This window comes from Parasteatoda tepidariorum, chromosome X1 (assembly GCF_043381705.1).
Source record: "Parasteatoda tepidariorum isolate YZ-2023 chromosome X1, CAS_Ptep_4.0, whole genome shotgun sequence".
Classification (NCBI taxonomy): Eukaryota; Metazoa; Arthropoda; class Arachnida; order Araneae; family Theridiidae; genus Parasteatoda; species Parasteatoda tepidariorum.
This window is the reverse complement of record NC_092214.1, coordinates 77,919,161-77,944,160: the sequence shown is the minus strand read 5'-3', so window position 1 is coordinate 77,944,160 and position 25,000 is coordinate 77,919,161. Positions and strand designations below refer to the sequence as shown.

At 29.3% G+C, this 25,000-nt stretch overlaps 2 protein-coding genes across 2 annotated transcripts in view; one reads left to right on the top strand and one right to left on the bottom strand.

Annotated features, from left to right (window-relative positions):
* LOC107452507 (vacuolar protein sorting 13B) overlaps window positions 1–25,000 on the bottom strand; it is a 175,474-nt gene that overhangs the window by 61,415 nt on the left and 89,059 nt on the right. Inside the window, exons 22-24 of the mRNA XM_071187283.1 lie at window positions 23,771–23,951; window positions 5,235–5,859; window positions 4,154–4,552 (exon numbers count right to left, since the gene is read on the bottom strand). Coding sequence (XP_071043384.1) covers window positions 4,154–4,552; window positions 5,235–5,859; window positions 23,771–23,951 — 1,205 coding nt within the window. The remainder of the gene's footprint in view (window positions 1–4,153; window positions 4,553–5,234; window positions 5,860–23,770; window positions 23,952–25,000) is intronic.
* Window positions 3,297–20,526, top strand: LOC139427055 (intermembrane lipid transfer protein VPS13B-like). Its single transcript, XM_071187595.1, has 7 exons — window positions 3,297–3,452; window positions 4,595–5,100; window positions 9,751–9,878; window positions 13,582–13,695; window positions 16,102–16,203; window positions 18,164–18,259; window positions 20,407–20,526. Exons 2-7 carry the CDS (start codon window positions 5,085–5,087, stop codon window positions 20,509–20,511), a joined length of 561 nt encoding a protein of 186 aa, XP_071043696.1. The 5' UTR covers window positions 3,297–3,452; window positions 4,595–5,084; the 3' UTR covers window positions 20,512–20,526.

Sequence of the window (25,000 nt, the reverse complement as noted above, 5' to 3'; positions counted from 1 at the left end):
AAATTCTAGTTTAAATATTGCTAGTTTAAATATTAAATATTTTACATTTTTATAAAAAAATATATATATATTTTTTTCGTTTTATAATTTTGCTATAACTTTAAACACGTTCAATAAAATTAAACAAAGCTTTTAGAATTATTAAAATTAGTTACTAAATTATTGCTTTAAAATTTGGGAAAAATTAGTTTAAAATGTGCAAGATATTAGTAATTGAAGTAGGTTTTTTTTATACTGCTCAAGCAATGAAAAAATTTTTAAAAAAATTTAAGTTTTGTTGAGAATTGTATTTTACACCTAATGGAAAAAATCCAATTTGAATATCTAAAACATTTAAAAAGTTTTAAGTAATTTTCTTATTAGTTTTTGTATTTTTTAAAAGAAACTTAAAATGATAAAAGATTTTTCACAATTTTTTTTGTACTATTGAATAAAATTTATTAGAAATAACACTGGCATTGTTGGGGATCATGCCCATTAAATTATCTTTTCTTTTGCATATTTTCTTTCCTTATACAATCTTATTTTAGTGTATGAAGGTTTAATGTACAGCCTTATCATTTATTATTTAAATTTGTTGTATGATACTAAATAATATTTGTAGAAAATTCCTTATCGTTTTAAGTTTCTTTTAAAAAGGACAAAAACTACTTAGAAAATCGCTTGAAACTTTTTGAATTTTTAAAGTATTCAAATCGGACTTTTTTTTATTAGTTGCCAAATACAAATCTCTAAAAAAATTAAGAAAAAAAATTTTGCATTTACCAGTGAGTGTGCAGTATAAAAGAATTACTTTAATTACTCATATCTTGCGCATTTTTAAAAGAATTTTTCTCACATTTGAGAGCAAAAATTTTTTAACTAATTTTAAATAACTCTGCATTTTATCAAATATTTTGTAAGTTATAGCAAAAAGCATCCGAAATTTTTTTTTTTTTTTATATAAATGCCCATATTTTTGTAAATATTCAATCTAGGCTTACGAAATTTTTTGCAATTATTGCATAGACTCTGTAACATAATTGCTACAAGTTACAAATTTATTGGTACATTTTTTGCATAGAATATTCAAAATACTAATTTCCGTTTGTAATTTATTGTTGGTCCCTCAAACCTCTAAAAGCTTTAAACTTCATCAAGAAGAAAACACATAATTATATTACAATTAAAGAATATCAGGCTTTATTTCCGGTGCATAAGTCAACCCCTTAGTTTTCATAAAATTTTGGATGTTTAAAAAGTCTACTTATGCACCAAGATCTAGGGTAATTATCTAAAAAATATTATATCTATTAAAATAACAATAATATGCTTTGAAGAATAAATTTACTGCACATATTCAGTTGACATTTTAAGACAAGTTTTTCAATTTTGAAAATTTTTCAATCATATTCTTTTCTGTGTAATAGAATTAAGTATCCTTTGGCTTCTAAACTAATTGGTATTCATGTTTCTTGGTTTACTCAATTTGAGTAAAAGGCATGTGACTCTGTTTTACCTAAATACATTCTGATTTATCTTATTTATACATGCATTTTTTTAAAATTAATAATGTTTTTAAATTTTGCAAAGTCACATCCCGATTTATAGAATGTACATTTTTTGTGCAGCCTTTTTAAGTGTCTAATAAAACTTTAAATAGAATTGTGTTTCAATTAAAAAGCAATTAGACACTCTTGAATAAAAAATTGTAAATTGGAAGTATCTCAATTAGATTTATTCATTTTGGATTAATATTGAATCAGCCTGGTTTTGGAACTGGTTTCTCTCATACTCCCTAAACGTTATAATGTGTGAAGCAGTTCCTTTTGTATCAGTATTAGGCCTTTGATATCTGAAGCTGATACAAACTTTTTGTCTCATCTTAGGCAATCTTACTAAGTGTCTCTCTTAATTATGATTCCGTTTTATATTCAAATTATGTCTCTTATTGTTTTAATTTACTTTGTTTTTTTATGCATAAATTTTAAAATTTTTATTTTGATATACAGTACAGAACCCGTTATCCGGAAATCAGAAAACCGGAAAACCAAAAAACCGGAACGAAATTCGATAAATTTTCCCGCAATTTTTAAAAAAAAAAATTTTTTTCATCATAAGATTTTAGGATTTTTCTTTCTTTTTTGAAAGATTTTTACCTTACCATCATTTCAGAAATAATCATTAGTGTATTACTTCATCGTTTTTTCTTATTTTCAAGATTATTTCCAAATATTTTTTTTTATTTTATTAGTTGGGTTTAACACTAAAAAAAGGGCTTTTTGTAGCTATTCAGAAAACCGGAAAAATCAGTTATCCGGAATAGCGATAGTCCCGATCGTTCCGGATAATCGGTTCTCTACTGTATTTTATTTTAATAGGTTTTCATGTTATTTTATTCGATAGTTTTAAACATCAAATGGAATTTAATGTTTAGAAAAAGTATATATTATATCTGTGAAATAATTTTGATTAGTTAGTGTATTCGCTTCAATAAAATGTTCCATTCAAAGCATGATTGCATAAAATTTTAATAAAAAGTACTCTGTACAGTTCAAATAAAATGTTTTTTTGAAAAAAATTAAGGATTTAATTTTTAACTCATTATTTAGGTATTATCTACGATAAAGTAAAATATTTCTAACAGGAATGGTACTTAAACTAATTGTATACTTTCTTTTGCTATTACTTTCATAATAATCATAAATCGTAATAATAAGTAAAGATAACAGCTGATTGATTTCAATTAATACACGATTTCAAATTTCTACGTATATTACACGTTAAATAAGTTTTTTTTTAAGGAAAATAATTTTAATTTTGTATTCAATTTAAATCAACTTTTGTTTCATTTTATAACCAAAATCATTTCTGAGTCTGCAGTTTTAGTTAAATAAAGTTCTAGATAAGCTTATAAACTTAATGCAGACTTTTAGCGCTAATAAAAGCAATCGAAATTTTCTTTAATAATGTTTAACCTCAACTTATATTTGTGTTCTTAATTAAGATTTATATGTTTCTAATACTTAAAGTATCAGGTTTTCTGATACTTGATTATATCAGTTTGTAAGTGCCAATACCCAAAAAATGATATAGTAAATAATAGCCATTTGCAAAAATTTAATTATCCTATCCTTAGTTTTTACTGCATCAAAATAGTATATTTTTTATTCCCTTTTCTTAGTGTCCCTTGCAAATTTTTAGATTAATTTGGTAACCCTTTTTCATAAATTAATTTTTGTTTATTTAAATTATTCACTACTACTAGTTTTTATTTGAACTCTTAAAAATTTTATATTTCAGTAATGAAGATAATATTTATGACAAAAGAAAACCTCTCCTTTCTCCTCTTGCATTAGCAGCATGCATGTCAGTTGATTCTTGCTTTGATGCAAATTTAGTACCTCTTTTTCGTATGCGAGCATCATTTGAACTCCTTAAAATGATTTGCTATAATCATTTTGAGAAAACAGGTATTCACATTCTGATTTCTTACTACTACATACATGAATATCAGTATAATATGACACTTTCATGTTTAATAAAAGAAAATTCCTTAAAATGATTCATATTTTTTATTTCATTAAAAGAGCACTTTTAACGCAAGTTTATTTTCATATCAGAAGATCTTTAATCATTTCAGTGGCGTACGCAGAATTTTTTCAGGGGGGGGGGGTTCAGAATTTTATGAAACTACTAAAAAAAATTCGAGTATGTAATAAAACACTATTATTTCCCTAATTTAGACAGCTAGACAATTTTGACTTTTTATTTAGACAACATTGTTTAGTTAAAGTTTGATTTGATCTCTTAAGTTTACGAGCATAATTTTTTTTTAAAAAATAGGAGGTAAAATATTTTACTTTTATTAAAAAGTAGGAATTGATCAAGCCAGAAAAAAATACTCATAATGTAAGAGCTACCTAAATAATAACCGTATAAATGTGAATATTCTATAGAAAACCAATGAATTTGACCAAAGAATAAGAAAAAATAACTCACCAACAAATAACAGGGAATTAAACCAGTATACAAACACGCTAAAAATTTATTGATTTATACAGTAATATCCAAACGACTGGTTTTTTTGCAAGTTCGTTTAAAATGTCTTCTACAGCTGTGGTAAATTTTCTATGAATGTTTAAGAGTGCCAATCCATTCATTCTATTATTACCTGTTGAATTGCGCAAATAAGTCTTTATACGGCGTAAAGTCGAAAAGGATCTTTCATTTGCTCTCGTTGAAATAGGTGAAACGACCAATATTTCTAAGAGTTTAAAAAATTTTGGTGTTATATCTTTATTGCACATTCCAAGAGCATCTGCCGCAGTTTTTGGAACACTACCTTCATCTTCACTAATTCTTTTTAATCTTTTATACAAGAGTTTTAGTTCAGACTTAAGGCTTTCTTTATAGGTATCCAAATCTTGAGTGTAAAATTCCACTAGTGCTTCAAAAGCCTTTATGTTTGAAGGTTGGCAAATGAAAAAATCGGCAGGAAGAAGGCACTGAAATCCTTTCAAAATATCACGATGCGATACAAATCTTAAGTCTAATTGTGTTATAAAATTTTCTATAAATGGAATAAATACACTAACTCTGAAATATGTTTCAGGTGTCGATGAGGGAAGATTAGTTCGAATTTTCCGACATCCCGTTATTCTAGGGATTTATATGGAAGATCCAATGCTTGTTATCTTAAGAGAAGAAGAGCTGACATCAGAGAATGCTTCAGTGGCATTTTCACACATTAATTTTAGTTCTTTAATACCATCTTCTGCAAGACTCAATGCCTCTATCAAATCTATGCTTGTTTTTTGTAGGTATCTACAAAGATGGATTGTTATGGTAAAAACTTTGTAAAAGCACAAAAGAGATATTACGAACTGGCAATTAGATACTGTGCACAGTAAAGAACTAGCTTGAGTAGCTGATTCCTTATCCCTCCATTCTGATATTTTCTTAAGAGTTTAAACGATATTCTCGAAAAGTTCCACCACAGCAGTTACTGAGTCGTATCTTTCCATCCAACAGATTGCACATAGCTGTTTAATTTTCTCCCACTTAGAGCTGGTTTCCATCTCCTCTATTGCTGAAGATAGGACATGCTGTCTTTTTGGGGTATTTAAAAAGTTGTATAATGTTTTTAATTGTCCCTAAGCAATTTCTAATGCCAGTTATTCCACACGCATTTGATACGGCCAAATTGAGGCTATGAGCAGAGCAATGTACATAGAGTGCTGATGGGACAATACTTCTTACGTGGGCTTGTACACGATTAATTTTTCCACTCATTGATGCAGCACCATCATAAAACTGTCCACGTAACTTTTTTATATCAACTTTCTTAGACTGTAATTGATCTAATATTGTTGTTGCGATTGCTTTTCCGGTTAAGTCATGCACTGGAATGAATTGCAAAAACTGTTCGGTGATGTTAACATTTTCTTTATCGACATATTGAACGTATAACGATAATTGCTCTATATCTGCAATATCAGTTGTTTCATCTGCAAGTATGGAGAAGCAAGTGGCATCATTAATCTTGCTGACTAGTTTTTGCCGGATTAAAATATTACAAACCTCAATAACTTCGTTCTGAAATCGAGGGCTGGTATACTGAGCATTTTTTCTGCTTGACTCTAAAATGTTCTCATGAGTCAAATCAGTCTTACTTCGGAAACGAAGCAATGTCCGAAAATTTCCGTCATTCTCTTCACCTGGTTGTTTAGCAATTATTCCCGAATCCTTATGTCCTCTTAGAGCGAGACCGTGATTTCCACAAAATAGAATGGTTTCAATGATTGGAGTAATGTTTTTCATATTTTCTAATTTTCTTCTGCTTGCTTCACTGTCAACTTGTTCATCCACAGGTTTCATCTTTCCAAGTAAAATATCGTTTAATGTCCCAGCAGTTTCGATTTATTTTTTGTGATAAAGACATTTCTCATGTTCAGAAAATCGCTCTACTGCTTTTTTCCAGTTGTCTCATTTTACATTGCTCAGTTGTCCTAAAGGTTGCTTGCCAGAACCGGCATCATTTGGAGTGAAAAGTACACAATGCCAGCCAGTCTCGAAAACTATCGCGACTGGCAGGGCAGAAAGGAACCAGCGATGGGGACTCGCCCGTAACAGTATCGCGTGATTTTGGTTTCAAAAGTACAACCTTATTTAGTAAATGTTTTTTCAGTATTCTGAGAAATACCGTGAGAAAAAAAAGTAGGCATAAGGCAAATAAAAATATATAGTCTTAAAAAAATAATAGCCCACATAATTTCTACTAAAACTTTTATTTTTGCCATTTTGTCTCAGCTCAAGGGGGGAGTTTAAACCTCTAACCCCCTCCCCATTGCGTACGCCCCTGAATCATTTTATTAGTAATCCGTAATAAGGTTCTGATTGTTGATTGTTCAACAAAAGTTTATTTTCGGAAGTAATTTTGTTTGCTTAATAAACAGAATTATACATATTTTTATATTAATTTAACTGCTTTGAAATGTATTTAAAATAATTTATAAAAGAAAATTTGTGAAGCTAAATTAGTGCATGTTTTAATTAACCATTATTTTATTATTAGTTAATATTACTGTTTTGAGATGATTTTAAATAACAATCTCTATTATGATATATCATACAGTGACCTCTCACTTATGCACCACCTCTTTTATGCGCCTTTTTCATTTATATGACGATATTTCTAAGTCCCAGTACATTAGGTTGGAAAATAATGATAATCATCCTTCGTTTATGCGTCGCTCTAAAAATAAATTTTTCAATTATGCGCCGAAATTTTAGGCTAACATTTTTATTTTTTTCTTCCTTTAAACACTTTTTCCTTCCCCCCCTTTTTTTTAAAAAAAAAAGGTTTCAAATTAAAAATTGAAGCAAATAAGCAATTCCTGTTACAGATAAAAAAATTATGTTGTTAAATCCTATCGAATAGCTCACTTTTCTTTCTCCTGTGAACTTCACATTTTTGCTGATTTAGAAAGACATTCTTTCCACATATTTGAATAGGGTGTCTTATCTGTTACACCAACAACAATGAAAGCCCATTCATCTTTAAGAAAATGACCATTCCTCTGGCCCAGAGGTTAGTTTTACTCCCATGCTGCTTTCTAGAAAAAAAAAGACACCTGGAATACGAAAGATGAAAGAGACCGCTATCACTTACTTTCAGTCAGATGGACATCTCAAGTAAATAAAAGGAGATGGTATGTTCAGTGACACTAATAATCAAACAACTTATTGTGCAGCATATTATGACGCCAAGTACTTTCCTTAGAAATTTATCATGTGACGTTTCACCCTCTCCCATAAAACTCAAATGTTTTGTGAAGAACTGGTCATTTATGTCTAACTTGAACTTGTGTAGCATTTAAGATTTGCCTCTTAACGAAATGGCAAAGAGAACGAAATTGAGCTTATCTTTTAAGGTGGATATCATAAAGAGATTTGATGAAAATCCATTAACGACTAAAAAAGCTTTAGCTGATCATTTTAAAATTCCTGAATCAACTTCAAAAGAGATTTTAAGAAAAAAGGATGCAATTGTTGCTGCTCAACGGGAATGTGGAATTAAATCCTCGAAGAGAAGTCATATTCAAGGTGGAAAGTTTCAAGAACTGGAAAGTGTTTTATTAGAATGGTTTAAAGAGGCTCGTGCTTCCAACATTCCGGTTAATATAGAATTACTGAGGCAAAAAGCAGTTCATCTCGCAGAAACTTTGAAAATTGGAAATTTTTCAGCTTCACATGGATGGGTGGAGAAATTTAAGATCCGACATGGCCTAGAAACTCGTACCATATCTGGTGAAAGTGCTAGCGTGGACGAAAAGACTGTAGAGCAATGGAAAGATGAATTAAAATCTTTAATTAATGGTTGCAAACCAAAGGACATTTTTAATTGTGATGAAACTGGTTTGTTTTTCAGGATGATGCCTAAGACAGCATTGGCATTTAAGGGGGAACCTGCCACGGTGAAAGAAACAGTAAGGAACGATTAACCATTTTATTATGTTGTAATGCAGATGGATCAGAAAAGCATTCCCCTTTTATTATTGGCAAATCAAGAAAGCCTCGCTGTTTTAAAAAAATAAGGCGATTTCCCTGTGAGTACTCAAGCAATAAAGCAGCATGGATGACCTCAATTTTTTTTTTACCTTTTCTTCATGCATTTGGAAAAAAATGGAAAAAGAAAACAGAAAAGTCCTCCTTTTTATGGATCAATGTCCAGCCCATCCACGAGACTTACCAACTTTTCAACACATCAAAGTAGTGTTTGTTCCTGCAAACTGCACGTGCAAGTTACAACCTTTGGATTTAGGTATTATCCATTCCTTGAAAGTGCATTATAGAAAAACACTGATTCGTCGATATCTAGCAGAACTGGAAACAAGTAAATCAGCAGCTGCCGACGTAAAGGTTTAAGTTCTGGATGCCATGAATATGGTATGCGCTGCATGGAGAAGCATTGGACAATCCTGCATAAGGAATTGCTTCAAAAAAACTGGATTTATATCTTCAGATGAAAATGAATTTATAGATCAAGTTAGCGAAATTGAAGAAGATTGGGATATCGATTTTAGTGATACCGAGTGGAAAGCTGTATCAAACGAACTTGTTTCTTTTAATGAATTTATTGCCTTTGATGATAATCTATTAACAACGGAATTAAGAGACATTGATGACATCGCGAATGAAATGGAGGATGATACTGACGAGGATGATAAAGCTCCTCCAAATCACACAGCATTATTAGAAGCATTAGACACTATTTGTGACTATTTACAATTTAATTCTTCTTCTGAAACTCCCTTATCCCATTTAAATGAACTGGAAAAAACTGTTTTTGAAATACGTCGGCAAAAACAAATACAAACATGTATTAAGGATTATTTTGTAAAAAAATTAATTGTCTTTAGGTATGTTAAATTTTTTCTTTGTATAATTATAGTATACAGTATAAATATTAACATTATAACAATATAAATGTTAAAACTTAATCTTTAACAGTATAAATATTAACACTTAATCTTTAGAAACATATTTATTCATATTGTCACTGCAATTTACGATGCGTTTTAGAATTTTGAAGTTTTTCACTTATGCGTCTCTTTCACTTATGCGCCTTTTTCAATTCGCCCCTTACACCGGTGCATAAGTGAGAGTTCACTGTATTTTCATGCATTTTAGGTATCTTAAAATAAGACTTAACCAAATGTCCCGCAGTGGACTGATCGTTAAGACACGGTTCCCAGCAGATCACCGAAGTCAAGCATCACTGGCTACGGTCAGTGTGCGGGTGGGTGATCACTTGGATCAGCCTGCGTAGGGACCGAGGGTGCGCGGTATCGGCCCTCGTTAAACTGTTCTACAGTAAAGTGCTCGACTTCCCGTGCAGGTTGTCGGGCTACCAAAGCGGAGGTGTCATCCCCTCTGCAGAGGATCAAAATTGCGATGTCATTTTTTCGGATCATCCTCAGGGATGTTTCCCAGACCGTCGCCAATAGCCCATTGTGCAGCTCTAGTGATTTTAATTTGTAAATCAATATAATCTATATGTAAATCAATATTTGAATTTGAAAATTTATTTGAGTCAATTAAAAAGTGAAGTGATAAAAAAATAAAACATGTAGTTTCTTTCTTATTTCTCGATTTTTAGGAATTATTATAGAAAATCTTCTATTATAAGAAAGCAAGATTATTTTAAATGCATTTTTTTCTGAGGATGCTTTTTCCCTAGATTATTTCAATTTGATTTTTCTTTAGGGTGTTCTCCTAGTCTACATCCATTTGAATTTGATGATGAGTGTCCTTCTAATCAAGAATTTTCAGCCGTTTCTTTTGTTAATCCAAATATTTCTTACTCAAACTGGAATTCAAAAATAAAAACTGAAGTATGTTTGAAATAATTTTTGTTCTGTTTGTTGAGTTATTTTCTCTCTATATTTTATGCATTTTAGAACCTTAAAGTAATTTGCCATTAAATGTATGACCTAATAATTATAGTAAAACCTTGCCAAAGTAAAAATTTAATTGATTGGGCCAAATATCACTAGAGGTATGTTATACTGAGATGAGAAAAGAAATCTAATTTTAATGGCCTAGGCAGCTTTGTATTTTAAGGGCATGACACGGGGTAATCTCCTTATGACGTTATACTGGTGGTTTATTAATGTTGTAAAACAGTTTCAGCTACGGTGTTGAACTTAACGCAGCTATCCCTTCAGACCTCATAAAGTCTAACAATAAATTCTACCAATAATTAACGATAAATGGTAGAAACTAATTTATTGCCATTTACATAAGTTATTGGTGGTCGAAGTCAGATATTCTTTTTGTAAAATGCCTTCATTCAAATTACAAAATGAATGTTATTTTGATAAGGAGGTAAATGTTGCAAAGTATGGAAAAGTAAGTTTGGTATATTTCTTAATATAAGCTGAGAATTTTTAGAAAATTTTCTAAAGCTGAAGTGGGTAGGGGGAGGCTTATAATCCTATCCACTAACATTGAAAATCTCCAGAAATACATTGTCAGCAGGGGTGGATAAAATAATGGAAACTCTTCTTATTCTAATACCTTCTTTATACCGTATATTCCGGCGCATAACGCGCGCCGGCGTATAACGCGCATCCGTAATTTCTAATAACTTTTTTTAAATTTTAAGATATACTCTTCGTATAACGCGCACGAAAATTTGGATTGTACATGTGCAATATCTCGTCTAGTATCAATAGAAAACCAGAAAGCCTTTTAGTGTGGGACATGTTTAGGTCCCACCTTACAGATAATACAAAAAAATTGCTGAAAGAATGTAACACCGATATGGCAGTTGTTCCGGGCGGATTGACACCATTAGTTCAGCCATTGGCTGCTTAAACAAACCATTTAAAGCCAATTAAGGAAAACAGTGGAACACTTGGATGTTGGAGGGCGAGAAAACCTTCACGAAAGGAGGACATATGCACCATGCAAGTTTGGAAACAGTTCGCGAATGGATATTAAAAGTATGGGATGAAATTATGCCTGAGATGGTTAGAAAATCATTCAAAAAATGCAGCATTTCAAATAATCTGGACGGATCAGAAGATGACTGTTTATTTATGGATGAGGGTAACACAGATGATGAAGATTGTGATGACATGCCTGAAGAAATAACGGAAGACGAATATAATGAACTATTTATGTAATACGAATATAATGAACTATTTATGTAATAACGAAAATCAATAAAGTATATAGGTAAAGGTATGTTATTTCTTTAAAATAAAAGTATTTTTCAATATTTAAATTTTTTTAATTTATAATTTTTTATATTCGGCGTATACCGCGCACTCGTAAATTCCAATGTTGTTTTTTGTATTAAAAGTGCGCGTTATACGCTGGAATATACGGTATTTTTCAAGAAATAATTAAAGAATCATTTTATAACATCAAAAGTGTTTATATCATTTGATTTCTCATACTTCTCAGTGAAGTTTAGAGGTTTGAGGGACCGACAATAAACTACAAATGGAAAATAGTGTTTTTGAACACCCTAGGCCAAAAAAATGTAGGAGTAAATTATTAACTTATTTTATATTTGTTATTTTGGTTATTATGTATAATTATTGATAATTGCGCAAAATTTTGTAAATCTATCTGTGGTATTTAAGGAGATATGGGCATTTTTAAAAAAACTAGTTTTTTTTTTATCTTACATTTTTTGTTTTGTTGTTGTTGCTATAACTTCAAAAATATTCAATAACATCAAAAAGAAAATTTGGAGCAATTTAAAATTGCAAAATTATTGCTTTAATTATTCTTATTTGAAAAGTTTCAAGCGATTTTCAAAGAATTTTTGTACTTTTTAAAAGAAACTCAAAATGATAAGGAGTTTTCTGCAAGTATTATTTTGTATCATAAGGCAAAATTAAATAACAAATGATAATTCCTTACAATAAACGTTTATGCACCGAAATATGATTGTATAAGAAATGAAAACAGGCAAAAGAAAATATGCTTTAATGGGGGATGGTCCCCAACAATGCCAGTGTCATTTTTAATAAATCGTGTTTAATAGTACTATAGTACAAATGAAATTTGTGGAAAGCCCTTTATCATTTTGAGCTTTCTTTTAAAAAGTATTAAAACTACTGAGAAAATTGCTTGAAACTTCTTATTTTTTTAGGATATTCACATCAAACTTTTTTTATTATTTACGATTCTCTACAGAATTATGCGAAAAAAAATTTCACATTTTTCCTGTGCATGTGTAGTCTGAAAGAACTACTTTAATTGCTCATATCTTGTGCAGCTTTAAACAAATTTTTCTAAAATTTTAAAGTAATAATTTTTTGATTAATTTTAAATTGCTCTAAAAATTTTATTGAATATATTTAATGTTACAGTGAAAAAAACATTGGACAAAAAAAATTTTTTTTTTGTAAAAACGTCCATATTTCCCATAAATATCTAATCTACCTTTATGAAAATTTTTTCAATTATCTCATATAACCAAAATAAATGTTACAAGTTACAAATTTATTCCTACATTATTGTCATAGTTTGTTCAAAAACACTATTTTCTGTTTGCAATTTATTGTTGGCACTCAAACCTCTAAAAGCTTTAAGCTTCATTGAGAAGTATGAAAAATCCCATGATATAAACACTTCTGAAGTTATAAAATGATTCTCGAATTATTTCTTGAGAAATATGAAAAAAATTTATTTGTACAGAAGTGTTTCCATTATTTTGTCAAACCCCTGTATGTCTCCTTTTGTTGAGCAATAGCAATAATCAGTAAATATTGTGAAACATACATGCAAACATAAAAATATATTAAATAATGGTTGAAAATAGAATGAATAAATATAAAAATTAGAAAAGCCTGCACTTATTCTTCACTTTATCAGTTTTATGAGCTGAGAATGAGTCACTTACCAGAATAGCAGTTTTTTTAAGCAGAGCACTTTTTCTTCGCTCCTCTATAATGTTCTACTTTGGTTTTCTGCCAAATTGAACAGCTGGTGTCAATCCTTAATGGAATCTGAAATTCCAAAGAAAATGTTTGGGATATCCCCAGTAGGCCTTTATATGACATTGGTAGATAGTTCCAGTTTGTGGTGGAATTGAAGGCTGAAATTAATGAAACCTGGAATAATATTAATGCTACTAACCTTTAAGAATTTGTAAATTGTATGAAACATAATGTATTCTGAATCATATGTAGGCATGGTATATATATACTGACTATTAACAGAAGTGACTTTATTTAGACAGAACAATTTTTCCTCTCTTTTTGTCAATTGAGATATGATGTAGAGTGCAGTGTGAGTTATTATTTTTAGATTTATAGATTGTTATTAACCTTTTCTTGTAAATAACCTAATATTAGGTTTTCTGCAGCCAATCTTACATTGGCTTATAATTCAACACCCCAGAATTTAAAACTCTCTTTTCGTATTTATTCTCAATTTTTATTATTAAAATGCAAATAATAAGAATATAAATAATACCTAAAATAATGGTTGAAAACAAAGTGCCTAATCCTTCACTTTATCAGTTCTATGAGCTGATTTATTTTATAGTTATGTATATTTGTCTGTTTTCTTTAGTTGTCTTCAGGTGTGACTTGGGATATATTGGAATATCGAAATTTAACCATGCTGCCATTAATAAGTCCTGTGGACATTCATGCTTCTATATCATTCACTTTTGGAAAAAATAAGGTAAATCTCAATGAAACGATTTTCCAAAAATTTATGAAAAATTCTTTGTTAAAATTAAATTATGCTTATAACAACGCAGTTTTATATAAAAAAAAAATTAACATTAAACCACCCTTTTATTAAAATTGTTTTCCTTATAGATATAGATGTTCTTATTTAAATAATGGCTTGAAATAAAGAGGATCCATTGTGTTTCATTAGAAAATCAATGACCTGATTGGAAAAACAAAAAGGCACAAGTGTTACATGTAAAATGATATGATATAAATGGCCTTCATTGCTAGCATATATATACAGTTTAACCTGTTTATCTTGAACCTCTTTATCTCGAAAACCTCTATGTCTCAAAATTTCTACAATTCCCTACATTTACTGTCTAAAATCAATGAATTTTCCATGTTTATGTCGAAATTTTTTTTCGAAACCTCCATTTCTTGAATTTCTAATAACAGAGCACAAATATCAAAACTTTCTTTATCAGTAGAACTTGCAAACTGAAATGAATTTCATGAACTCACAGGAAGTAGAGATAATTAGGTTGGAAGTGTTTCTTGGAATTTCAATCACTATCCCTGCAATTTCTTAACTAGAAAGGAATACAATGATTCTGACAGTAAGTGAGGGGTTAATGAGTAGTGACCACCAGGGGTTAGCTTTTCAACATAGATATGAAAACTAGGAATAGAAATTCATTTTCAACTCAAAATTGCTCCCAATGGATCAAAAGATAATTAGGAGTTTTAAAGTGAACTATAGAAAACAGTTGTTATGCAAACTTGTAGATGCCATTGATGAAAAAAGTTCTCTTCCAAAAATAAAGATGTTGGATTGTATTAGAATTACTGTTTTGTCTGGAGAAATGTGTCTCTAAAAACTATCCAAAATGGTTTTAAAAAGCTGGTTTTAAGAATAGCTGTGAAGATCATGAACAAGAGGTTGAAGGCATTAGTATAAAAGAAGAAACTGTTGATGCTGAAAATGCAGTGCCAGAATGGAATGCAATAAAATCTGGATTTAATGTTGACATTAATTTTGAAGATTTTTACAAGTGGACAACTGTCTGGTGAAATGCGGAACATTGACTGATGCGGAAATCATAGATAAAAATCAAAGGAATTTCAGATGAAGAAGAAGAAGCTGAAGATCCTATTGATGAACAAAAAGTGAATGCAAAAGAGGTAGAAAAAGCTGTAGAATTCTTATAAACTATTCTTGAATCCCAGGAAAATGTTGGCTAGGAGGTATTTCGCTCTTTCTAACCTTAAAAGAATAATCTAAACAAATAAAGTTATACATCAAAATTCTTCGAAAAAAAATTTCAGTGTTAAATGTATGTTTAAAAAATGTTATGTAAATAGATGTATGTAGTATAATTAATTTAAAGAAATTTCTAAATTTTTTTACTAAAAACTATTAAAGCACTTTTAATAGAATTTCTTAATTAAATTTAATTTCTTTAAAGTACCTGTATAGCTAGAAACCTCTTTGTCTCAAATGTTTCACCTTTCCTGTGAGATTCGAGATAAACAGGTTCTACGTAGCATAAAAAAATTGGTTGTGTAAGTTTGTAATTTGGAAGTGTTTTTATTATCTAAACTTAAAATAAAGATTAAATTGTCAATTTCTGAAAATTCATTAGTTTAGTACCTTAATTTAAATTTAAAATATTACCTTTTGAATTTAAAAAATTTGATTGAATTAATTGTTTAATAATTATGTTATTTTTATTTTCTAATAAAATTCTGAGATAATTTTTTTTTTAATTTCACCTTAAGTGCCAGAACTTTTAAGTTCCATGTATTACTTAATTTGTTTTCTGACATTTTTAAAATTGCGTTATATTTCTAAGAAAAAGACTTGTAACTGACGGTAAGAGCCCAAAAATCCAGAATTCAGTTAACTAGAAATCTAAAGTAATTAAAATCAAGTAAGTACTTTGTAAGAAAAATTTTTTTTATTTCTTCCAAAAATAAATAAAAAGAAAAGTATTTTTCATTTATAGTGAAAGGGTAGTCTATTTTCTAGAATATAGTCAGTTGGTGCTCTTAGTAAATCTCAATAAAAAAATTTCCTTTTGTTTCGAATTTTTTTTTTGTTGTTGCAAAAATCGCTGCTTTTAAGGTTATTCTACTTTAACTGTATTTTTTAACAACAATAAAAAAATTATGATTTTGTGTAACAGAAAATCTTAAAACTATGTTCGGAAACTTCGCATTGTGTTTTTTTAAGCTTTATTCAGGAATTCAAATCTGTTTCTCAAGGAGATAGGGAAAAGTTAAAATTTTTAGTGAGTTTTATGACTAAAAAATTATTCACTTTGATCATTATTTTGTATAGTGTATATCCCCTATTGTCAATAAATATACAAAAAATAAATTACTTAAGTATTTTTATTCATTTCCATAGGAACATGCCATTGATATGGATTTTTTAATTCATCCATGCTTTGTTAGGCTTAGCCAGTCAGCAATTCATACTCTATCTTATACATTCCATATGATTTCACAGGTAAATTGTTTTTTGATATTCTTAATGGGGTATTCAAAAGAGTAATCCACAATTTTCCTTCTAATCTTGAATATAATTTGATATACATACAGTTGAAAAGATATTGGAACTTCAAAAAATAAGGGGAGATTCTTGCTGATATAAACTTAAATATAAATAGGACTAGAAGATAGCTTCTTTATCATAATTATAGTGTAGATAGTTAAAAAAGTATAACAATTATTTAGGCTTTAAATTTAGCAACATGTTTTTAAAAATTATATTAGGCTTACCATTCTTAATAATTTAGAGGAGCCTTATTATATTCATGGGCCTAAATTTAATATTTTGTTTAGAATTTTTTCTATTTGCAACATTTCTAATGGAGGATTGTTATTTAAAGAAGGTAAAGAAGAACTTGAAAAACGATTGAATTTTTGTTCCCTATTCTCAACTTTAAATTTGCGTATTTGCAATGATTTTCAGGATATTATTTTTAAAATAAAGCTTATTGTTGGCAGAATTTTAACTGAGGATAGTTTGCATGGTTTAAATTATTATTTTGGCATCAATAACCCGAATAATAATGTTTTTTAAATTTATATTTTGTGATGAAGTTATTATGTTTTAAGTTTCTTTAATAAGTGAATGTTATTCAATCAATGTTGATTTTATTGTAAACTTTATTGTATTTATGATTGAAGTATGGAAATTCAGTGGTCTCTTATTATTCTGGAGTCTCCAAAGGCAAAATCTCTCTTCAAAACTAATTGATGTCTACATTATATTTACCTGTTTTAATTAAATAAAATCATAAATTCCATTTCATAATCATCATGAATTCATCAAAATTACAAAAATCATAAATGTTTTTTAATCATTTGGGTTTGAGCTGTTTTTGAAAAAGAATTAACTGAATAGATTATGTGTTTAAAAAAAAGATTAGATTGTTGTGTTAAATTAAAAAAATGAATACTATGGTTGCAAAATTAATAATCAGCCCAGGCTCATATTCTTAATTGAAGGAGATTGTTATCTCTTTCATTAATTGATTGGAATGAAGGAGAGTGTTCATTCACTAACTGATTTCTTTTAATTTAATCAATAGTTTAGCTTTTTCAAGCATCAAATGCCATTTATTTTAAATTGTGTCCAAATTGATTTTCAAGTTTTGGTTTTTCATTAAATTATTTTCTATTTATTTTACAAGCTTCTAAATTAAAACATGAATGAAAAATAATAAATGAGGATGGTCACTGCAAAGATTTATTTCATCAACAAAGGGATATTAAAGAATATCTGAAATTCTATTGATTTCTGACTAAGAAACTGTATTATAGGTTAAAATATCTTCAAAACTATAAATGTACCAAACATTGAAGTTTTTTCATTATTTTTCTATTTTCATTTCTAGCTATAATTCATATATTAACAGAATCGTCTTTTATATATAAATTGTATATGTGCTTTGAGAGACCTTTCTTATAAAATGTGTTTTATGTGCAATAAAAATATTGAAAATAAATAAGTTATGACTATTTCAAACTAGTTTTTCTCTTAGTTCTATGGATATTTAAACTAAATCTGTATACTTTTTCAATTTATACCAGTTTTACTCCTGAATTAAATTTCTTCATGAACTTAAAAGTTTTATTCTATTTATTTTAATATAATAATTATTATTCCCTATAAGCTTAAAGAATTTTAACAATACTAGTGAAATTCTGCCCTATGAAGGCCTATAGTGACTTATGAAATCAAAACCAAAATTTTATTTACAATAATTTCTAAAATTTTAATATAATAGGAGCACTAGAATTTTAATATAATATAAAACATACATAACTATAAAATATTCTTAAAGTCTTTTTTAATGTGCTTCTTTCTTGTAACAATGTTTCCATTTTGATTGTTTGGTGATTCTATAAGTAATATTCTATTACACTATTTATGTATCTTAAATTAACTAATTTTCTGTCAGCAACAAGCCATTGGATCTTCTTTTTGTACTGAATATGTTTTACCAAATTATTACTTAATTTGCAATAATCTTGAGGAACGCATTCTTTTTGGTCAGGTATGTACTTCTTTTTCTATATTATTCAATTATTTATTTTATGTTGCTTGTTTTATGGTTGAAAATTTTTATGTTTATACAAAACGAAGAATAAACTAACTCAAACTAAAATTTATATTTCAAGCTATTAGTATCTACTATCCTTTGTGAAATCTAATATATTCAGAAATATTCTGAATTTCATTAATGCACCGAATAGACTTTTAGTAAAACTAATTTTCAACTGATTTATAAATCTTTAAAAAGTTAGTATAAAATAAATTTTAAACTGCAGTTGATCTTGTTTATTGAGTGCCCCAATTTTATGAAATCCTTGGTATATTTGAGACATTTTTGTATAAATGGTTGGTCTTTGTGTTAAAAAGGTCATGTAAAACTCTGTTGTAAGAAGCATGAATAAAAATGAGAAAGTTTGAAAATTATAGTATTGAAATTTTTAGAATAAAGTATCAATTTTTCCAAAAATTAAAATGTGGTCCTTCACAATAATTTTTGAACAATTAATAATGTTACCCCAAATTCTTTCTTATCATCTTAATTTCTTATGACTTATATAAGCCAACTGCAGCTCTTATTTGTACTAGTACATATTTTAGAATGTAACCTAACTTTAAAAAAATATAACAATTATGTTTCTACATTTATATATGCAGGTTGGATACAATAAAACTGCAAGTTTTTTTTCCCAATGTTGATACTTATATTTCTATTTCAGTATTTAAGCTGTAACTTCATTTAAATCAACTATATCTAAGTTTAACTAAATAACTAGATACATATTTTTTATAAAAAGAGATTTCATTATTATGCTTTGTGTTGTACATAAAATGAATGAAATAATGTTACTGTCTGAATGAACTTTAAGTTCTTGAAATGAATTTTACGCTTCAGATCCAATCTTCGTGATTTAGAGCCTTGATGGCTGGTCGATACTAATTCCTCATACTGCTTGCACCAACCACAGTGCTGACGTAAAATATCCTCAGCGGTACAGGGATCAGGGGTCAGAGCCCCCTTGCTCTCAGGCTAACCGTGGGAGGTTCTCGTGGTCTTCCTCTCTGTGTAACACAAATGCGGGTAGTTCCATCAAAAAATCCTCCACGAAGGCAAAATTTCTCCCAATACTCGATCCAGAAGTTACCTTGTCTTCTGGATAGGGTTAAAAATTACAAGGCTACATAGTTAAGCATTAGTAGTCGTAAACCCAGAAACTGGGTCAGCTGTTCAACGACGGTTATAAAATAAAGTAAAATCTTCATGATTTAAATTCCCAAACTAAATTATCGTAATTAATTAGTGCTGATAATAATTTTAAGTTATAAAATTAGGCAAAAAAAATATTTTTTCTGGTTATAAACATTATTTTTTATAATGGTTTTGAACTTTCAACTACTGGATATGAGAAGTTGTCACAATCAAGAAGATATAATTATGATCCCAATAGTTTATTCAGAAAAATGGTCAAAAGTTTTTTACCTTAAATGTTATTTTTACTATTTATATAGTTCATCATATTTCGGTAATTGATTGCATAAATCAAAAATTCTTTGTATCCATTTGGAAAACTCATTCACCGAAAGATTCATGCGAAAAAATTTTAGTAATAATTGAATTTGAACAAAATCAGTTGAGCACTTCCTGAAACATAAAATTCAAAAAATCATATTTCTGCAGTAATTAATTAGCATAGCTTAGATATGCCCTATGCACCAAAAAGATTACATTTATGTAATAAAAAAGCCATCATTAAGTCTCAAGTGAATCTGGATGTTGTAATTTGTTTTATTTATAATGTTATGATATTTAAAATATTTACATAAACATAACATAATTTGGATGTTTATTCATAGTATTTTTTTTTTTTTTTTTTTTGAAATTTACAGATGTTAAAATTTTTTAAAGTAGAAATAAATACTTGTTAAAAAATGTTTCAAAAAATTTATGCTCTTTGAAACTATAACTTTCCATGCTATTTATTTATTTATTTATTTACTCTTTATAAATAAAGCAATTAAATTTGACAATTTTATTTTAGTCAAAAATGTTATTCATTTGTTAACGTTTTACTAATATTAATAACGAAATAAAAATTATGCAGTACAGCTGTTTCATTTTGCAAGAGTTGAGTATCTCTTTGTTTTTCATAGTCTGGAACTGATGAAAACATTTTACTTTCTCCTATGAAGATGCATGCATATAGTTGGTACTGTAACAAAACAAAACAGGTATCACAAATTTATTGCACCTATTAGAGTATTGAATTGCTCGAAAATATTATTTTTATTGCTATTTTATGCATTTACAAGTTATTTTTTAAAATCTGAAACTTTATTTTAGCTAGCACCTATAGTTAGAAAAAAAAATCAAATTACCAATTTGCACATACGCTTTGTTTGCCTTAGTTAAGCTCTGGCTACAACACTGATAATGAACAAATAAAAGTTATTATTGAAAACCATTTATTAACATTTTATAAAAATAATTTCTGAAAATTCTAACAAATATTCAATATATTTTTTTGTTTGCATAAAAGAAACTGAATCTTGTTGGAATAAGAAAATATTAATTACCGTAATTTATGGAAGAAACGCCGTGGTGTTTACGAGTTAAAAATTTTAAGTCCTGCGTTTGTGCCGGTGGCGGCGTTTACGATATTTTAAAAATAAATTTTACATTTTTCAAAGAGAATATAAATTTTTTATCAAAATAGTTGCGAATTATGGCAAAAGATGGTGCCACTATTGCTAACCCACCACCCCTTAAAGAAAATGGGTTGATCTCGATCTAGTTCCAGTCAAACCGAGTGGTTGATAGCTCTTTCACATTTTTTCTCACTTTGTTACAACGTGCTTTGCATAGTGTAGAGAAATTAAATTGTGGAAAGTTTTCTTTTTGGTATTTGCTAATATTTTTTCACGTTACAATATGCCTCCTAAAATAGATATGATTTACACAGCTGCTTTCAAACTGCAAGTTATTGAATGGGCTGAAAGTATAGGAAATCGTGCAGCAGCACGAGAGTTTGAAGTAGATGAGAGATGCATTCGCCGATGGCGGTCGGAAAAAGAAAGCCTAGAAATTATGCCGAAAATGAAAAGGGCACGAAGAAGTGGAACTATGCTCTGGCCTGAGCTAGAAGATGTTTTAGAAAAGTGGATCTTTGAACAACGCGAGAAAGGACCCCCTGTATCCACCATTAAAATTCGTCTACAAGCCAAAAAGATATCTGCAAACATGGGAATTTCCAATTTTAACAGCAATCCAAATTGGTATCATCGGTTCATGACAAGAAGGAAATTATCTGTGCAAAGTAAACCAACGATCGCCCAAAGTCTTCCAGATGACTGAAAAGAAAAAAAGAATCCTTTTTTAATTATATGAAGGATTTAAGAGCTCAGAAAGGAATTAAAGAATGCCAAATGGTCAATATGGACGAAGTTCCATTGACGTTCAATTGCCCACCCAACCGAACGGTAAATAAAACTGGTGATTAAACCGTTTCAATTGCTACATCTGGGCACGAAAAAACATCCTTCACTTGTGTGCTTGCCTGTGCTGCTAATGGCGAAAAATTAAAACCGATGCTGATTTTCAAGCAGAAGACGTTGCCTAAGGAAATTTTCCCAAGTGACGTCATCATAAAATGCAACGAGAAGGGCTGGATGTGCGAGAAAATAATGCTTGACTGGATTAATGAAGTCTGGCGCAAAAGAAAAGGGTCATTTTTCCAGCCAAGTGGCATTCTTGTGATGGATTCAATGCGGACACATTTGCTGGACTCGGTGAAAAAGGAGGCAAATAGAGCTGTTATCCCAGGTGGGCTAGCAAAAATACTCCAGCCGCTGTATTTAACAGTAAATAGAAATTTTAAAAGCCACATGAGAAAACTTTGGGAGGCATGGATGGCTGGCGAAAATCACTCGTACACAAAAAACGGAAATTTGAAAAGAGCTTCATATAGAGTTGTAGCTCGATGGGTTTCAGAAGCTTGGAAAGCAATTTCTCCGGACACTATAAAATTAGGTTTTTCTCAGGCAGAAATAATCCCGAGTGTTTCTATCGAAGAAAAATGTGATCCGACAGATGAAAATAATGATGATGCTGAATTGGATTAAGAATTGCTTCAATTGTTTAATTCGGATTCTGAATGTAGTGAATTTGAAGGGTTTGAGTGAGCCTAAATTTTAAGTGGATGCGACCCACTTAAGTTGAAAATGTAAATATGTTGCAATGTAAGTCAGTTATATAATTCTTAACCTAGAGATGGCGCCACCAGCAATTACCGATTGTAAAAATATTATTTGGAGCAGTTTGTCCAAAGTGTTTAATAACAGATTCTTGCTTTTGTTAGACTACACATTTTATACTTTAATTTATATTTTAGTTTTAAATTTTAGTGATATTTATAAAGCATTAATTTAATATATTTAATTTTTGTCGCTACATTGTTGTTATGGGTGCGACATATAAACTGATATCTTCTTAGTTAAATAAAATAGGTATGTTTCAAAAAAATAAATAAATAAAATAAAATTAAAAAAGATAATTATAAAATGTAAATATGTAGTAATGTAAAAAAATCATTTATATTAAATTAATATAAATTTAGTTATTTAAATTTTTTACCTAAAGATGGCGCCAACAGCCGATTGTAACATGTTGTTCTAAGCAGTTTGTCCAAAATATACAATAACAGATTACATTCTTGATTTTATTATAATTATGCATTTATAAATTTTAATTTATATTTTAATTTAAAGCATTAGTAGTATTTATAAGGAATTAATGTTATATGTTCACTTTTGCCGCTAAATCGTTATTATGGGTGTGGCGTTTAGGATAGGTGCGGCGTTTCTTCCATAAATTATGGTACATACAATATTATTTTACAAAAAAATAGTAGTGGAAACAAAAGCTTATTATGCAAATGATTTAAGAAGGATAATTAACAAAAAACACACCTTTATTTCTGCTCCAATCAGATGCTTCATGATATTAATACCAAAGAAAATTTTTTCCTTAAACATGGGGTGCTTTTTATTTATTTTTTTAATAGAAATATGTCACCAAATGTAGTTTCCATTAAACTTAAAAATAACCTTTTTTCAATATATCACAAATAGTAACACGAACTATGTATCTGCTTTACATGTTTCACTTTTAATAGCCTCAAATATGTACTGAAATATATTTGTATGATTTTATGATGAAATAAAGTTGGAACTATTGATCATGGCACACTTCTTTAATCCCATACCATAATGGTCTTTTTTTTAAAGTTGCAATGGAGTAGAACATATTCCATTTTCATTGTTAGGCAGCAACTACATGATAATTTGTCACAGTTTACAAGGATAGAAATTTTGTCCCAGAGCGCCTTGAGTCAGTAGTTCATGTTACTTACTCCAGTAGGCTATTGTTCTATTGTTTTTGTAAATAAAAAATCTCTGGAAATAATTCATGGCAGAGTTGAGTTAATCCAGATTTGTATAAAATCAAAGGGAAACAAACATCCACTTGCTTGATGCAATTACATTCAGCACTCTTAAAATATGGAGTTTTAGCTGCAATCTGAAAACTATGGTTCCAATAGTTTATTTTTATTTTCACTCCAAATAAATGGGGAGGGAAATTAAGCTTCTCCCTTTTCCAGATAACTGGCATATTTGTGCTACATATCCAGGGGATACTCCTATTAATACAGACATTTAATGCAATATTAATGCAATTTACTAACTTGTAGCAAATTTCTGAGGTTAGAATTTACATTTTTAACTCATATTTTATTAAAGTCTCTTAAATTTGTGTTTCTCAGAAAGATAGAGATTTTTTTTTGTGCATTTCACATAATAAATTTTCAAGTAAATATTTCAATTCATTATGCAGTGTAACGTCCCATATCCGGACGCCGATTTCCCGGACACTTTTTAACAATCAAAATAAACAAACATCTCTCCATCTTCCCCCTTCCTTAAAAAAAAAAAAAGAAAAAAAGATCTTTTGACACATTTTCTTTTTTTCTAGCTTGCACTGAACCTCTGATTTATGCATCGAACCCATAAATCACCAGAAAGGGGAAGTGAAGATCTACCAAGACCATTGAGTGACCGTTCGTGACGCTCCTCCCTTGGAATGTAGGAAAAAGAGGGAGATTTGTTTTCAAAAGAAAACAACTGAGTCCCCCCCCCTCCTTTCCCATGCAGGTGGCTAGTAAAAGAGGCATTTCCTGGAACCTTTTTATTGAAAGAAGAAATACTGTGGAAAAGGGTAAACGGGGCAAGCGTTAAGGCGGGGGCGGGGAGTCAGAATTGAAAATTTGAATAGGTCTAAAAGGATACACATCCTTGAGAAACAAAACATTCGTTCTTCCCCATACCATGTAATATTTAGGAGGCGGGGGGAAAAAGGGGGTAACATTCTTTCTTTAGCAGATTCTTTCAGTCACAAAAGAAAAAATAAAGAGAACCCGATCAGCGTGTCCCGCCTTTATGCTTGATTGATAGCCAATGATTGGAGAGAAAACAATAATTTGTTACTTCACCCTCAACTTAAATATTCTCCTCTTTACACTTATTTTCTTTCACAAATAAGGAGGAAATGAATTTTTCTCCTCCATCTACCCACCTTAATGAATGACGGGAATTTCCCTTTCTTGCTTGAATCATTCTAGTTAAAAATGGCGGATTATTATTTTCATATGTAAATTTTTTTTAGTTTTCTATATTTTAAGCAATAATATTT

What these genes read in the sequence shown, in the direction of transcription:
- LOC139427055 (XM_071187595.1), top strand. An exon ending in TCACTTTTGGAAAAAATAAG is followed by an intron (nt 13,696 to 16,101) that starts GTAAATCTCAAT and finishes TCATTTCCATAG; the next exon opens with GAACATGCCATTGATATGGA. An exon ending in CATTCCATATGATTTCACAG is followed by an intron (nt 16,204 to 18,163) that starts GTAAATTGTTTT and finishes ATTTTCTGTCAG; the next exon opens with CAACAAGCCATTGGATCTTC.